The 18,453-nt window shown below is 43.7% G+C and overlaps 1 protein-coding gene across 2 annotated transcripts in view; it reads right to left on the bottom strand.

Moving 5' to 3' along the window:
• Window positions 1–1,563: 1,563 nt before the first annotated feature.
• UBE2I (ubiquitin conjugating enzyme E2 I) overlaps window positions 1,564–18,453 on the bottom strand; it is a 17,254-nt gene continuing 364 nt past the window's right edge. The window contains exons 1-7 of one of the 2 annotated variants that reach the window (XM_075565537.1): window positions 18,225–18,348; window positions 5,082–5,158; window positions 4,777–4,860; window positions 3,637–3,709; window positions 3,027–3,136; window positions 2,848–2,927; window positions 1,564–2,244 (exon numbers count right to left, since the gene is read on the bottom strand). In XM_075565537.1, coding sequence (XP_075421652.1) covers window positions 2,181–2,244; window positions 2,848–2,927; window positions 3,027–3,136; window positions 3,637–3,709; window positions 4,777–4,860; window positions 5,082–5,147 — 477 coding nt within the window. In that variant the 5' untranslated portion in view covers window positions 5,148–5,158; window positions 18,225–18,348 and the 3' untranslated portion in view covers window positions 1,564–2,180. Of the gene's footprint in view, window positions 2,245–2,847; window positions 2,928–3,026; window positions 3,137–3,636; window positions 3,710–4,776; window positions 4,861–5,081; window positions 5,159–18,224; window positions 18,349–18,453 lie in introns of those variants that run through there. The other variant, XM_075565536.1, reaches the window with a different exon arrangement.

An 18,453-nucleotide genomic window follows, 5' to 3' on the forward strand; every position in this document is an offset into this window, starting at 1 on the left:
CAGCTACACAACCCCTTTAAACAAAAACAAAAAGAAGTGCAATCATGAGGGGGCAGTGAGCTGGGTAATTAGTAATAGCTTCGTGCAGAATTATAATGGCGATGTTGCATGGCACATATGGAGGGAGGAGGTACATGCAGCAGGATTTCTGGGATATAAGGAGAGGTGACTGCATAGGAGGTGCAATGGACCATTTAATAAATAAGACTAATCTCACATATTTTATGTTGTGCATTGCAACAGATTAATTAAACCTGCTTTTAGCCAATCAAGACACACACACACACAGTGAAGCAAGTGGGTCAAGTATTTGGTTAGATCCAAGGACCCAAGAACCTGTCAAGCACCATTAAGGCATTGCCTGCCTGTGCTGTACGCATCCCTTGAACACCCAAACCAGAAGAGTCTCTCTCCTAATAAATGTGGCCATTCAGTAACTTTACTGACATTACAAAAGAAAAAAAAAATATTAGTTTTTTTTTTTAACCCAACAGAGCAGAGATTTCCTCCCACACCGCTGGTAGATTTCCATAATACTGGCTGCCATGACAACTCACATTATTGCGCAATGCCTTTTGTTTCGCCTGCTACAATAGTGGCTGGGGGCCTCGACTGCAGCCACGATCAGCAAAAAAACAAAAACACAAACAAGACTGAGGTTTGGTTCAGTTTCTCAGAGTATTCCTCCAACTTTGTGATCATATTCCTTTGATACTTTATTCTCTGCTTTTAAACAGAACACATGGCTGCTGAAGAACGATGTTTCAGCGAGTAAGGGCAGCGACTCAGAATAATGACAGAATGAGACTGGGGAGCACGAATCCCAGTATAAACTCAGTGATTTCCCTAAGGACACCATCTTTTGTCATCAGGTGCTAGATATACTGAAGGCTGTAAGCTCTCTGGGGCAGGGACTGTCTGTAAAATTCTATGTAGAATTCTGTGTACCACTCGCTATAATGCAATTGTGACATGAGTCCTATTGCTAGAAAAGCACTACATGAAAGTTATTTCAAATTCTTTAGAAAAATGCTAAAGTATTCAATTTATTCAACTTCATAGTAAAAAGGCCTCATACACATCAGGTCTCAAATTTAAAAAAAAATTCAAAGACTGATCTTTAAAATCCGAACATAAAAGGACCTTCACACACAAAGTGAAAAAAAATAAAAGAGCTAGTTTGTTTACCAAAGTCACTTCCAATGTACCGGTTTTTATTTGCACTGTTTAGCGTGTTGCAGTGTTCATCCGAATGCCAGGTCTCTAAATAAAAAGACCACCATACTTACCAGGTTTTTGGTTTACTGCTAAATGTTTATTTAAATTTGCATTTCAGAGTACAAGACAACAGTACTTTTGCCAACTACATTAAGATGCCAGGCGACATTCGTTTGCGTTTATCTTTTCACCGTGTAGCAAGAATATAACAAAAAATAAAAAATAATAAAAAAAAATAATAAAAAGTTGACAGATAAATTTGTAAAAATGTTTCAAATGTCACTTTATAACGCCAGGAGAATTCCACTCTGTGGTCCTTTTAATGAAAAAGATAATGAAACAAAAAAATTTATATAAACAGTTTATTTACTCTAAACAGCAACACAGACAAAACGCCATACAAACACAAGGAAGTAATGCAGAAGCAAGATGCCGACTGACTAAATCTGAGGCGCTAGGTTGGGATACAACCTAGTTTCTGAAAGATGGAAAAAGAAAAAAATTTGGGGTAGGGGAGGGGGTGGAATTTATGACATTGTTTTTATTTTTTTCATACAGCCAGCTAGAGGCTAGATATAGATCTAAACAATTTAAAGCATGCCTGCATCCGATAGCAAAGTAAACTATAGATTACTAGTGAATTTATAGAAGTATAAAAGTTTATAATTTTACAGCAGTTGAAATACTGACATCAATATTAAAATAAAAGCAAGTTTTACATCATAACAATCAAAATACAAAAGACTGAAGGAAGAGAACCCTGTATGAAAAAACTGGGGGGGAAAATTCAGCAAATTTAGGACTCTATACAAGTGGCGGAAATGGAAAATGGCACATCAACCCCCTCCCCTAAGTGAATCTTAATTGTATTTAGCATCATTCAATTTTTGCAAAAAATTTGTAAACAAGTTCTTGCCAAAACCAATCCCTTCCTTTTTTGTTTAATGCCACATGGTTGGAGCTTATGATGGTGCAAACTTCTTGGCTTGTGCTCTGACTCTCTTTTCATATTCCACTCTGTTTTGGCTGAAAGAAAAGAAAAAAAAAAAAAAACTTAAAATAAAAAAGTAAAAAACACAAAATGCGACCCCCATCTTAGGCAGGGTTGCCACGCAATGGTGTTCGATTGTGATCAAAATGCAGTGTAAACACACACACACACACGGCTAATGATAAGTAATCATTACATCTATAAAAACCCGAGCACCCTTAACTTGGGTATAGAAAACAATTTAGAATATTACCAATGGAGTTGCTGCCATTTATAGTAACTCCGGATACAGGCAGCACTTGGAAATTGTTTTATTAAAATGCACCAATTTCCAATAAAATAATGTCCCTACTCAAAGTCTTGTTAACATACACCACTAAAAAAAAGTATACAACATTTGCTAAACTAGAATTAGTTTAGGGGGCCAACATGCGCACTCGCAAATTAAATTGGTGTCCAGAGTTTTGAAAAAACTTCACATGAAACCAGCGAAGTTTCACAAGCTCCGTGCACTTATTCCAGCTATGGGGGAGAAAAATAATAATAAATAAGTGTATTGCAACCTTCAACCGGTATATATTGCTCAAGGACCAACATGGCTACAAGAACTGAATTCCCACGGTGCATCATATACTCACCAGTAAATTGTGTACGCCTCTGCTTGAGCGGGATCTTGTATATTTGGTTCATTTAGAAGTTCTTGTATTCCTAACAAGATCTACAGAGAGGGTTACAAATTAAATGACCGGTTTAATGAATGGCGGCGAACAACAGCTGTTCCTGGTCCCTGGCAGAAGTTATCACCTTTTTATTGTACCTGTTTAATTGTGATTGCTGGCCTCCAATCCTTATCTTCTTCTAAGATAGACAGACAAACTGTGCCGGAAGGATAGACATTTGGGTGAAATAAGGGCGGCTCAAATTTACCTGTATGAAATTAGAAAGAAATCCGTGGGGGTTTGTGGGAAAACGCGAGATTACAAGACTTCTGTTTATTCTATACCAGGGGCGGCCAACTCCAGTCCTCAAGAGCTGCCAATAGGTCAGGTTTTCAGGCCATCACTGCTTCAGCACAGATGGCTCAGTCAAAGATTGCACCCCCTGTGCTGAAGCTGGGATGGCCTGAAAACATGACACGTCGGTAGCTCGAGGACTCGAGTTGGCCGCCCCTGTTCTATACAATTAACCCAGATCGTATGCAGAACTTTAATACATAATAGCAGCATCTGATTAAACAGCGGGAACAAATGTAAGGTCTTCTGCATTGATCGGCGGCAGTATAAAAATGGTAGACAAAGACTGTTTTGAAAACTGTTGCAAAGATAATGTTTCCTGGGTTTCTTAAACGAGGCACCACACTAACCAGTGAGATACGTGGAGGACAGAGGTTCTAAGCAAAAATCTAACATGCTACCCGATTCACTTACATTTCGGAGGCGAGGAGGGATAATCATCCTTGAAAAGCATCCGTAGTTTAAATAACCCTCCTTCCCAAGGGGTCTGCAACAGAAAAAAGCAAAAAACACAAACATGAAGAATGAACTTTATAAAGCACAAGAACTTATACATATCCGGATTCGAGGGTAGCTGCATTGTTGCAAACCAAATTAACTGGACTATAACAGGTAGGACGTTCGCAATCTCCGAGTGATATATTAGGTAGTTTCCCCCCATATTTACTATTAAGGGATGACACCAAATTGTACAGGATTGTGTTCATTTATAGCGTGCTACATTGTTATCAAGGACAGAATACACTGAACCACAACGATGGACAGAAAGGGAAAAAATAAATAAACTCTGTACATCATACATGGATTTATTTTAAAATGTGAAGAATGACTGCGTCAACCATCGCAACCTTGGTGGTCCTTTGAAACCAGTCAATGGCAAAGGCCAATACTCATTTAATCACTGTTACAAATGTAGTGATCGGGACATCTTTTCTGGGCTCATTACTTTCTGGGCATCCAGGTCTGCTACTTTCTAGTAAGTTTACCATATTTCTCTCGTCTAAAAAAAACAAACATTACTTTTAATACATCTGGACTTTCTACTCTGCTGCTCATCGCCTCCATGAAACATCTTTCACACCAGTAGTCTCTGCTTACGTGTGACCGGAAGTCACTCGTTTAGTTCAGTTTTGGCAAGTGATCCAAATAGGGCAGAGCGATTTACCTATAATCATTTGGCTTCACAGAACTTATGTATATCACGTGCACAGTTCAGCGTCTTTAGCTGCCAGACTCCAACGGTGAAGCTTTTCACTAACATTAAAATCATATTTGGCAAGTCTAAAAGTGCTAGTTTCAATCAGAAAATTTTCCATCTAGTAATTGGGCAATTTAAACATTTAACAGAAAGAAAAAAGTCTTCATGTTTTCCCGTGCCGTCACTGAAACCCAATGGTTTTCATTTCTCCAGTACCATACCCAAGCCATCAAACAAATAATAGCTGTCCACAACCAGGTGATGGTTTTATAACCTGTACAAAATTGAGCAACTTTTATATTGTTAGCCAAACTATTTTTGTGGGAAGGTAAATGAAGTAACCCCAAAGCACTTACCCCTTTCTTCCCTGGAATGGCACACTCCCAGTTCATCAGATTCATTGTGCCATCTGGATTCTTTGTTGGTACCGCCACAAAACCCTAAATTAAATTAAAAAAAAAAAAACACACAACAGTTTATAGCACATCACATTTGGAATGTAATAGCAAGAAACAAGTTTGCTACTTGTGCGTTTTAAAATTCTGTGGGCTTTGCAAATGTCGGAAATCTGGGACACAATAGTTTACAGGCCCCTGCATTTACAAGCGTTTTGTACGTGACATTTTTCTATATGGGTTATACATGGTTGCTTGAAACTCACAAAAGGATGATCTTTTCTCCAAGCTTTTCTCTCCTGTGCGAGTCTGCTCAGGGCTATGCCAGACATATTTCAGGTTCCTAAAAAAAAATAAAAAAAAAATGAATATATAAAAACCACAAAGAACATCAGTATATTAAAGATGTTGGGCCTCATGCAGAGAGCATCGTTATTTCAAAATTCGCCATTTTTTGTACAATTTCGCGCAGAAACCGGCATAAAATGGCGAGTTCCGAAAAACGTGCCATTTTGTTTTTTTTATTGCTAAAACTCGCCTCGCGGCTGGCGAGAACCTCGATCTCGCCATTTTTAAAACTCTCCGAATGCAGAGAGGTACGAACGGCATGTAGCGGCTGTTCGCGCCAGGGAAATGGCGCGTTTTTCTCATTTTAGCCGCGCCAGGAAATATTGGCAATAAGATGGCGCTCGCCGCCTATAGCAAAGGGGAAAAAAAAGCCGCAATTTTTTTTTTTTACATTTCTAAAGCGCGCATCTGTTCCATTCAAACTCACCACACGCATCCATGTTAAACATAGCAGAATTCGCACTTTTCTGCATATGGAGAATAAAACTCTCCAGAAAAGCTACTTTTTATGAAATTCGCCAATTTGAAAATTCTATGCTCTCTGCATGAGGCCCATAATCTGTATTAAAGAATATCTTCAAACAGCACGGCTGCAATATTTTTCAAAACTGGCACGCCATCGCCACCCAGTGGTTAAACTGCAGACGTGTTCAAATATGCGGCCTAAAGCCAAATGCATTCAGATTCAATGCACCAGGGTAAGGCTAAGGCCCCGCTCCCAGAGTCAGCGCACCTGCGCTGCTGACAGGCGGTGCGCTGAGATACACAGACCGCGATCTGCGGTCTGTAGGGAGCGGGAGCCGGAGCGGGAGGTGGGCGGGAGGTGGGCGGTTTGATCGGGAGGTTTGATCGGGAGGTGGGAGGTTTGATCGGGAGGTGGGCGGTTTGACAGGGAGGGGGGCGTGGCTTGAGCGGAGGGACCCGCTACTCTCCCCCCCCTCCCTCCACGGACTCGGGCTGGAGCTGGAAGGTAAGTTTAAACACACACACGCAGGCACTCATTCATACACGCGCACACGCACACACAGGCAGGCACTCACGCACTCATACACACACACGCGCGCACACACAGGCAGGCACTCACGCACTCATACACACACACACACAGACAGAGGCAGGCACTCACGCACTCGGGCGCACACACACACACACACACAGACAGGCACTCACGCACTCAGACACATACACACACAGACAGGCACGCACTCAGACACACACACAGAGAAAGGCACTCACCTGCTTTCACTCCACACTCCTCCCCGCTCCCCGAAGCCTCTCCTCCTCCCGAAGCCTCCCCTCCCCATTGGCTCACAGCCACACACGTCAACGCTAGGAAACACCATTCTCTGGTGTCTCCAGCGGCTGACGCGCTACAGCGTGTAGTCAGCTGTGCAGCCAGTGGGGACCGGGACCGGCTCGCGAGGATTCCCCTGCTGGTGGGGAACTCGCGACCCGCCGCCCGCGCCAACGAGCGCAGCGGGACCGAGGCCTAAGACTGATCAGCGATAGAAACTCTAAAGAAGTTAAGAGAGTATTGATCTACAAGTGCATTGGTAGTTTTTAGAACCACCAAACCTCTCACTTAAAAAACAGCAGATCTGAAGTTATTATAAAAAGGAGCAGCACATCAATACACATGTATGCAGATGACACAATCCTATATGCACACAGCCATAGCCTCTCTGACCTTCAACACATACTTCAGTCTGACTTTTTGAGACTCGAAAACTGGATTTCCCAAAACAAACTGTTTTGAAACACTGACAAGACTGTAACAATGGTATTTGGGACCAAGACTACATTTTTAAAGCTTCCAGTGACTGAGCTTCAGATTAGAACCAACGCTAACACCACCCTAACACCTGTCACTAGTTTTAAATACCTGGGCTTATGGTTTGACTCCCACTTAACATTCGGGATGCACATTGATACCCTGACAACCAAGACCTATGCCAAACTAGGGGAACTTTACAGGAATAAATCCTCCCCAAGTCTCCTGGTCAGAAAGCGTATTGCACAGCAGATGCTAATGCCAATTATTGACTATGGAGACATAGTATTTGGCTCGGCACCTCAAACCCACCTTAGCAAGCTTGACACCCTCTACAATTCAATTTGTCTTTTTGTTCTCCAATGCAACTACAACACACATCACTGCGAAATGCTCAAAGAACTAGATTGGTCATCACTAGAGTCTAGGCGCAAAGTTCACCTTTCCTGTTTTGCCTTCAAATTCTTTATGGGCAAGCTACCCGTCTATCTGAACAAGCTCCTCACCCCAACCACATGCAGCACCTATCACCTGAGATCAGACTCCAAAAAACTGTTCATGGTCCCAAGGCCCAAAAAAGTATCCGGAAGTTCCTCCTTCTCTTACCGTGCACCCCAAAACTGGAAAAACCTACCGGAGACTCACATCCACCACCAGTTAAAGTTTCCTTCAAATCTAAGGCTGTCTCACATTTTAATCTGGTCTGCAACTGTTTCATACGCCCATAATATATATTATCTTTAACTGTGCAGGCAATGTCTTGTATATAATGTATACCCTGTTCATTTATGTAACTATTTCTAACCATGTATTATTTGTCTCAACTCTGTGCCTAGGACATACTTGAAAACGAGAAACGAGAGGTAACTCAATGTATTACTTCTTGGTAAAATATTTTATAAATAAATAAAATACACATTGCAATTCTAGCGCCAACACTGCTATGTTTAAGGAGGTTTACCTGGGAAACGAAAACCCATCACTGCTGTTTTAGAGCTTAAATAGCACATTCTAAGTTTGTGTAGATGCACAATACATGCATACAACAGATTCCTTAACTCTGTTGCTATGCTGCCAGCATCTTGGCTTATTAGTCAGTCTGCCTACTTACTGCATGGAGATACCGGCAAAGATGACAAACTTGCGAGTACATTTATTTTCACTCCATTTCAAAGTCTTATGCCAACATTCTAGCTAGCAGGCCAGTACAGCGCCACAACCATGCTCGGTCCTTGCATAACTAGTGACATTATAAACTAACCTTACTACATACAACCTCATGCAAATGGGAGAATCAGCTCTACTCCTTCATTCATCCACTTTAAAAGTTATTCAGTCAAAACAGTATTATTGTCAGGTGTCCCTCATTTAATGTATGCAGGTCACAGGACTAGCTGCTCTAATCTCAATGGGTCTTCCGTTGAGGCTCTCCGTCTCCACCACATTTCAATGTCCGCTGCCACCTGGGCTCGTCCATTAGTTGTTCAAAGTCTTCCCCTTCTGTGTGCCTCTATACAAGAGGTGCACAGGATTTTTTTTTGGGTGGGGAGCACAACATTTACAGAGGCCGGGGGAGGTGCTAGACCTCCAACTCCCTCTTACCTGCTCTCAGGCGACACGTCACCATGGCAACACAACGTCACATGACTGCCGATGCTAGAGAGCTGGCAAGGAAGGGGGGGGGGGGGGGGGAGGGAAGGGGAGAAAGAGAAGAAAAGTACTCCAGTTTTCTTCCGCCAACCCAACTTTAAAAGCAGCAGTCCTTGAATACGTGCATCAATACAATCCACACAATGATAAGAAATTAGCTAAGTTGACGATTAATCCGTTCTCCTGTGATCGACCGGCGAAGATCCGGCACGGGGGTTCATTAAATGGCTGTCAGTGCAGCAGAAGAGGACCAAAGATGCAAAGTTCTTTGGGGAAGATCATGTGACCAGGCAGTCACTAGATACAATTGGTGCACTGCTAGAGAGAGGGCAGGGCTCAAAAAGGGGTGTGCCAGAGCCTGTTTCAGAAGAGGAAAGGGATGTGACTTTGTAAACGGTTGCTATAGAAACAACAAATGCTGGTTACATTAAATGTCATTCAGTGCGGTTTAAAAATAAATGCTACAAGTATTTTCTCATAGTACAGAACTGATTTTATTTATTTATTTTAAATATCACAAAATTGCTGGGTCTGCAGCTTTAAAGCACAAAGGAGTCCTACTTCCACACGATAGCACCTAAATCGGCACAATCGCAGTTTACAGATCCAAGACCATGGTGGTCTTGATATTTGAAAGTCCATCATATAACCCACAATCTTTCAACCAAAGTTGTACATACAGAGAACCGCTGGTCTCCTTACAGGGCTTTAAAACAAAATATGGATCTACTCCACAAGATTAAGTTTTTAGCAAATGCCTATGTATAAAACAATGTCCTACAGTGTTGAAGCAGCCGTTATTTTCAGCCAACTTGTCTACAATATTACAGTTTGCAACTATAAAAACCATACTGCAGCACAGAGACACAAGAGTATGACTGCACACGGCCAACCACAAAGCCGTTCCATACCTAGACTTCTCTCTGCTGGTCAAGGTCCAAAACAAGTCTATGTTCTAACTGTATATATACACACTAAGGCTGCGTCCATAGAAGGACAGTCAGCGCTGAGCTGTGCGGACGCTCTGCGATGAGCCCCGCCAGCCTCATTGAGGATGTCTTGAGGGGGCTCCCGCGAGTGTCCGCAGGCGTGCTGAGGTGCAGGGATTTTCAGCCGACAGCAGAACCTGTTTCTGAGCGCGCTGTCTGCTGAAAACCTCCAATTAGAGTGAAGCAGCGTCAACGTGACGTCGGCGCTTCGTGGGCTATTGGCCCAGTGACGTCAGTGCCTCGCCTCCCGATCACGCATGCTGGCTCGTCTGCGCAAACGAGCCTCAGCGCAAAGGAGTGCGGCTCCCCCCCCCTCTATGGACGCAGCCTTATGGTCAGCGCAGCTGCATTCATACTATAGCTTGACCATTGCCATGCGTACTTCCCTGGTAAAAAAAATGAAGCTGGAAAATTGCAGTTTCTGAATATTTTCTGCCCGTATTGAGTAAAATCGTTAAAACAAACAAAACAAAAAAAAAACCACAGACACCCCACCACAAGCCAAAGGCGTTACTTGAAGACACCCGCCACAATGCACTCTCGAGGGGGTGAACAGCAGCATTAAGGGATATAAAAACATTAAAGCAACCCATTCTTAATCCTAATGTGCCATTTTATTTTCAAATAAAGTAGACTTCAATACTATGAGATGCCTAATTATAGGGGAGGGGTTGTACTTAACCCTTGTCGCACCCAATATGTCAGCACAGCAATTATTTCCCAGAATCACACCCTGGCCTCGCTAATTACATACATCCCAAAATAAAAAAACCACACAACCCAAACTGCACACGAGCAGAAACTACACATAGCAAGATAAGTGGCGTCAACGGATTTTACAAGAAATTCTGTATTTTACCACAAGACCCTGTGCAGAAAGGTTATTCAAACCTGTTCCATTACTCCCTTCTGTGGTCCCAGCATTGGATAGTCCAACATTACTAAACCGGGTCACTACTCTACTAGTAGCGTGGTCTCTCTGTACCACCAAGCCCACGTAAAACATACATAGAAGCCACATTGATTAAACACAGAGCTTGCGGCCTCCCATTTAAACACTCATCCGTTTCATAGCTTCCAAGCCCAGCCAATGATCGGAAACCGTCGTCATCATTTGTTGGTTTCTGCAGATCAAGACACACCAGGTACAGGTCACCGAGCCTGTAAACAATGCTGCCCATGTCTTGTACGTTGTTCACAGAATATCACCAATGAAATGGTCGGTACCCTCACAAAAAAACATAAAAAAAACATTCCTATTCACGGTCATGGGAAGTAAAAAAATAATAAAAAGTTTGTGATTCTTACCATCAATGCCAGATTCTATTTTATAACAGGAAGTACTTTTAATAACTTGCATGAAAGAAAAAAAAAAAAACCCCACACAACTTTACACCATTTGTTTTTATCTATAGAAATATTATCCCAAACGACCAGTAATGAGGCCACTTTAGAAGTATTTCAATGCAGACCCCCTCGGGAAACCCCGTATGGTTTTTTTTTTAGCAGTTGTGTAATATTGGATAATACTCTCTGCATTTAGTTCAACACATTTTCACTTCATGCCCTTTTAATAGGGCTTCCTTGGGTTACTATAGCAACTATTTAGGAGACTACACCATTTCCCCTTTTGAAATAGGCAGCCATATTGGGTGCCCGGGGAAGCAGGGTCTTCCCTTACCGATGCGTTTTCCAGCAACAGGTTAGATAATGGCATTACCATAAATATAAAGCTGCAGCGTATTAAAACAAAACCACCACACTAGTTTTCTTGTAACCAGGGACAGAAGAGAACAAGGAACACACACACACACACACGTGACACTTTTGTATATTTAATAGGATTTGTGCATGTATGCTTTGTTTGATATACAGCATAAGTAATCTATACTAGGTTAAACTGTTCAAACACTTACTATTTCTTATAATGTCCTTTACCCAATTTAGCTCAAATTGTTTTAATGATATATTTGTTTACAGCTTTTAATATAGTCTTGCCATCTTTATATGTCTGAAGTTTAGTATTCTCCCCAGCCATTTAAATACATTTATCTCCCATTTAGTTCCATTGTAATGTTCTCCTCATTGTTAGGAATAAGTAATAAAGGCAATATTGTGTTTTCTTTATTTTGGATTATTATTGCACCATTAACCTCATCTATTACCTTCCTTTTAGCCCATTTCAATTATCTGGTCATTTGACAAAACGAAGATCAGGAAGGGTTAAGTTTAGAGTAAAGAGGCACCAGGGTTGGCTACGACAACCCCTGATGAAGCAGCGACAGCCAGCGATCTGCGTTGGGTGGAGCATTACATGGTGACGAGAAAATGCATCAGTGTCTAGTTTTGAGAAAATGAGGCGGCATCGACCCGGCACGCCCACATACCTTGGAAAGTGCTTCTTGCTTCCACCTTGTACTTTAGACATTATTTGCACATTGGTGCTGTCCTGGGAAGAGTGCATTTCCCTGTTCATAAATACTATATTTTGTTCTAACAAGTGGTGGTGTATAATACGATAGAGTCCAACTACTGCTCAACGGTCTAGGTGAAAGGGTAGACTATTGGTAATCCTTTTGAAGACAAGTGTACAAGAAAATCTTGTTCAGGATTTTTTTCTTCAAGATCACCTGCCTCTTTACTCCTCCTCCCCCCCCCCCCCCCAAAAAAACCCTACCCGTTTACTTCAATTGAGATTTTTGGCTGAAAACTGCAGCTTTAGTGGATATAGAATAGCCCTTTACAAAAAGTCTGAAGGTCCAAAAAACAGGTATACATCGGAGTAACAGCCCTCCACTGCAGATTGCAGGTGGTACTACACAAACGTGGCACGGTGCTGGTGTATGCATGTAGAGCAGGAGGGGAAAGGTTTGACGGCATTACAAAAACTGCAATCCTGCCCAAAAGGACATGGAATATCAGTGTTAGAGCTGTGATAATAGTACATGCCTTGAACAAACAAAGTTTTTAAATGCACCAGCTGCTCCCAATCATTTTTACCTTAAAAAAAAAAAACCTTGATCTGTTGAAAATCATGTAAATAGAAGTGCAGCCCCATGTTAAACAGTTGGACGCTTGAGCACCAAGTTTACATAAAGTGTGCTCTTAACTTATTATTGAATATCCCAACTAATATGGTGTACACATACTGGTACATTAGTCGTCTGGTCATTATTTATTTGTTGGGGTTTTTTTTTTGCAGTTTTGACACCTATTGCCACCCACCCTTACTACATACCTACAGAAAAGAACCAAAGACCAAACCCGATATAAAAGATCTTAGCAACTGAACAAGCTATAGCGAAGTGTTGAAACACACACCAACATTATACCAAGGTTGAAAGTTTGTCGTCATCAAACCAAGTCGTGTATTTCATTCAATTTACAAAAAAGAAGATGTCACAAGCAGGAAAACGGCTTTGTACATGCAGCTTTTATAAGAGCCATCAAGATTCCACACGCCTCTCCTTCTGTAGGTATATCCAAGGACTATATAGAAACGGCATCTATGAAGAACTTGTGCTGGCCCACCTAGATTTCTCCAGGAGAAGTGTCAAGTCTTCTCTAGAAGAGATATATATCCCACTGCCAACTGCACTGAAACGGCCCTCACTAAAATAATTAATTAATAACCTCCATGCTGCCAAAGACAGAGGTCATTACACTCTGCCTCTCTGCAGCCTTTGACACCGTGGACCACCCTCTTCTCCATACTCTTGGTATTCGGAGCAAAGCTCTATCCTGGATCTCCTTTTACCTCTTCCATCGTACTTTCAGTGTCTCTTCTGCCAAAACCACCAGCTCTATCGCCCTTTCATAATATCTCGTGGGGGAGCGATACGCTCAAGTATCTGGGAGTCTACCTGTCTGCTGCGGAGAACCCGGCCCCAGAAAACTTCAGTGATCTTGAAGAACGAGTCATCGCTCGTTTGGGGTCGTGTGTGTATCTGTCGAAAATGCTATCCCTCAGGGGAAGGACTCTGGTGACCAACTATCTGGCAGCCAGTCAGCTGTGGCACCAGCTGATAGCCTTGGGTCCAACCCGTGAATTAGTCAGCAAGATCCAGAGGAAGTTGCTGGACTTACTCTGGATGGGGAAGCATTGGGTCTCTGCGGGTGTTGCGTGCCTCCCTCTGGGAGAGGGTGGACAGGGAGTGGTGTGTGTCTGCTCCCAGATACACACTTTCCACCTCCAATACCTGCAGAGATACCTATTCGCAGATCTGTCTCAGCAGTGGTGCCAGCTGGCGACCAGTTTCTTTCGGCAAGCTGCACAATATGGGGTACGACCGGCAACTGTTTATCATCAAGCCCCAGGGGTTAGGTAGAGACTTATCTATGCTGCTGACATACTACCGGGACTTACTAAGGGCCTGGACCAGGTCTCTGCGACCAGGAAGGAACAGACGGTGGGGGTTGGTTTCCTCACCGAGCCCCTGCTGTTTAATCCAGCAGTGAAGGCTCGGATGTTGGATTCACCCTATATTTGCCACCAACTAATCCTGGCGCGGGTGACCAGAGTCGGGGATCTCCTGGACTACGGACGGGACTGGGTAGGGGCAGAGGTGCTCACGCACCGTATGGGTCTGCCTACTGCCTGTATCCCTAGTCGTCTGATCCAGGAGATTAAAGATGCCATCCACCCCGATTCACGCACCTTAATCGAGGGGGTATTGCAGACCGGAGAGCCCTGCCCACCTATCACCCCCAGATCTTTGCATGGGACCAAAGCCATGGCAACCCCCTCAAGCTCCTCTCGTCCCCAACCTAAGCAGGTTGGGGGACATGTCCCCGGCATGCCGAGGAAAGGCCTGTACTCTCTCGTGCTCCATACAGTGCACTGCCTCACCCTTGTCGCCTGCCCCGATACCATCTGGAGGCGGGTACTTCCTGCAAACGAGGGCGAGAGGCCCCGGTGGAGAGAACTCTATTCAGAGTTGGTTCCCCGTCCGGTTGGTGATTTGAGTTGGAGAGTCCTCCACGGTGCACTGACCACGGGAGAGTGCTTGGCCCACTTCACAGACGCCCCCGCCACCTGCCCCTTCTGTGGCGAGCAGGAGTCCGTGTACCATATTTATTTTAGCTGCGCCAGACTGCAGCCCCTCTTATCCACCTTGAGGGGCCTTCTCCTGCAGTTCTGGCTGCACTTTTCTCCTCACCTTTTTATTTTTGGGTGCCCAGTGTCCTGGGACAATAAGCCTAGGGATCTCTTCATCAACCTGCTCCTGGCATTGGCTAAGCTAGCCATTTATAAGACCAGGAAGCAGTGTTTGGAGAGAGATGTCCCAACAAATATCGTGGCCATGTTCCGGGCGCTGGTGCACTCCCGTATCCGGGCAGAGTACACGTACGCCGAGTCCACTGGGACGGTTTCAGAGTTTGCCTCCCACTGGGCATCAGGCGGGGTGCTCTGCTCGGTATCCCCCCCATTTTGATTTTTTTACATTAACTCTCCTATTTTAGTGCACATTATTTTTATTTACTGTTGCATTAGATACCGGTTTGTTATATTTTTGTCAGTCTGGTATTTTTTTCTCACTACATCCTTAGGACCAGTGCATTACCTGTTAATCTGATTGGCCGGCTCAGAACTACCAGATTAAATAGTCCTCTATTGATCTCTCTGTGAGGGTACCCCAGCGCTCTGTCCTGGGACCTCTTCTCTGTACACACTTTCTCTAGGTGACCTAATCACATCTCTTGGGTTTAAATATCACCTATATGTAGACACACAAATTTACTTTTCAACCCCCTACCTTACACCTGCTGTACAGACCAAAATTTCTAAATGTCTCTCTGCAATATCATCCAGGATGGCCCTCCGCCAACTTAAACTGAACATGGCAAAAACAAAGCTCCTCATACTTCCTCCCAAACCTGACCCTACTACCTCCTTCCACATTACTATTGGAAGTACGATCATTCACCCAGTAGCCCAAGCACGCTGCTTAGGGGTCAAACGCTACTCCTCTCACATTCAAAACGTTTCTAAAACCGGTCACTTTTTCCTCCGCAATATTACAAAAACACGCCCTTTCCTCTGTTGCTCGACTACTAAAATTCTGACTCAGGTCCTCATTCTCTCCCGTCTCGATTACTGTAACCTCCTGTTGTCCCGCCTTCCTGCCTCTCACCTGTCTCCCTTATAATCTATCCTAAACGCGGCAGCCAGAATCACTATACTCTTTCCTAAATCTGTCTCAGCATCTCCCCTACTGAAATCACTATCCGGCTTCCTATCAAATCCCGTATCTCACAATTCTCCTCACCTTTACACTCTTCTGCTCTTCCTTACATCTCAGCCCTAATTCTCGCTATGCACCATCCCGACTCTTGCGTTCTGCTCAAGGATGTCTTCTCTCTACCCCCTTTCATATCTAAAGCCCTCTCCCACCTTAAACCTCTCACTGACTGCCCCGTACCTCTGGAATGCCCTTCCCCTCAATACCAGATTAGCACCCTCCTCTATCCACCTAAAGACACATTTGCTTAAAGAAGCATACGAGTAGCACCGTGGCTAATACTACACACGATACATGAAGCTTGGCCCCCTGCAGACGCACTTACCTGAATGCCCTTCCACCATCTCTGAACATTCTTCCTACCTACCAATTAGATTGTAAGCTCTTCGGAGCAGGGACTCCTCTTACAAAGTTACTTTTATGTCTGAAGCACTTATTCCCATGACCTATTTGTAACTTATATGATTGTCACATATTACTACTGTAAAGCGCTATGTACATTAAATGGCACTATATAAATAAAAGACATACAATCGAAAGAGGGGGCACGGAGGAAGATCCCTTGTCCCGGCACAGGAATCCCTTTTCCTGGAACAGGAATGTTAAAAGATTCCATATCTTGGGATAGGATGACAAACTCCTTTATCCCAAATATTTAAGAAGGCAAACTGTTCCTTTATCCCAGGCCAACAGATATTTTTGGGGGGTGGGACTGCCACACAAATGGCACATACTACTTTTGTGATAAACGTCAAAAAGTTATAGCAATTTTATTGAGTCTTTGCCATTTGTTTGGAAACCTTTGAATTCATATGCTATTTTTGTATTTTATAAAACATACTGTGCCGAAATGAGAATCACGGTCTTAAATTACACAAATATAGCTACTTTACCCATTCTATTATATGCCTGTAGTACTTCTAGAGGAGCCTAAAATGTAGTACTGTACATATACACCTATATTAAAAAAAAAAAAAAAATACACACACGTCGACAAATCACCCAAAAAATCTACTCGCCACCTAGTACCACACGTGTGCTGCTTGGGCCAATAGGAGCTCGCCACGATGTTAAATCCAGTCGCCCGGGGCGTGCAAATGTATAGGTTTGTCGAACACACACATACATACATACATACATACATACATAGTTTTAAACCTGCACGCATGTCATTTCCCAGGATGTCTTCCATACGGAGAAAGTTTGTCTAAATGCTGGTAAAATTACAAAGTATATCAACACCATCTTCACTAGTACAAGAGGTAAGCAAGTTCATTACAAACAAACCAACCAATTTGTATGACGTTTGGTTTGTAAACATTCCAAAGTCAATGCCTTAGGACTAGAGAATGTGAAACGAAGTTCCCGGTGGCACCTCACAGGCAGAGAGTATACCTGGCAAACTTTACCCATCACAAGTGTCACCAAGGACTTCACTGCTAGAAACATTGCTATACTGTGAAGGGGTTGAGACCATGCATCCATTTCCCCTGTCAAGACATCATTCCCTCCCCTGATTATCTGTGCAACAAATTATTAGATTTTTTTAAATAAGAAATGACTACCAATTACAGAAGATTGCCAACTAAATAAGGGAAGTGGGAGGTTACACAGTTGGTTGCAGGGTAAATGGACACTTCCTTTACAGAAGTGTAAGAATCCGTTCCCAGTCACAATAAATAAGGTATTTTATGGTCCAAGCCATTAAACTTTTCTAAGAAAAATAAATAAAATGTGGGTGCTGATTCAAAGTTTACCATCAAGCATTTTAAGCTTTCTTTTGCAGTCTGAATGAAAATGAGGCCACCTGTGCCCCTTGGGTGGCATAAGGTCCTTTGAGAGGCATAAGGTCCCTTGAGGGGCCACCTGTGCCCCTTGGGTGGCATCAGGTAGTACACAGACATCTGCAGTGCCCTACTCATTCAGTTGATATTATTTGATGTCCCAGCAACTCTGATTCTCATCCACATGGGACCCTGGACTTGACACATCTGTCATCATTAGAGGGGGCCCAGGACCCCAGTGTGAGCAGCCACATGTGGGACACGGGGGGGCTGCAAGACACGTTGAGACAGCCCCTCCCAATGCAGGAGGCTGGCCTGGCACGGGTTGAGGCTGGTGTACCGGGAAAGGAGGAGGGTGAAAGGTTCGAGCACCTTGGATGTCTTACTGGGGGTTCACCTTTAACCATTCAGGTCCAAAATGAGGAAGGGCCCCAAGTCAGCGAGTGAGGACGTGGGGGGGGGGGGGGGGGGGAGGGGGCACTCCCGTATCACTAATTACACTAATTAGGGGAGGAGGGATTCTTATCCCGGGACATTCTGCAGTATCCCGGTTCACAGAAAGGGGACCTGCCATTTCACCCCATGATACAAGAGGGAGAAAAGGGGGTGGGGTGGAATCACTTACCCGGGACAGTAATGTCAAACCAATCCTTCTCCCGGGTCAGGGTGGCAAACTCCTTTATCCCGGGTCGAGGCAGAGAGGAAATCCCATCCTCCTTGTCCCGGGACAGATATTGATTTACCCCGGATATTTAAGAAACGGTAACCCGGTACCTTTATCCCGGGCCGGTACCTTTATCCCGAGCCAGCACCATGCGGCCGCATCCCGGGATAAATAATGATGGCGCCGCCCT

The sequence above is a fragment of the Ascaphus truei genome, chromosome 11 (genome assembly GCF_040206685.1).
Source record: "Ascaphus truei isolate aAscTru1 chromosome 11, aAscTru1.hap1, whole genome shotgun sequence".
NCBI classification, from domain to species: Eukaryota; Metazoa; Chordata; class Amphibia; order Anura; family Ascaphidae; genus Ascaphus; species Ascaphus truei.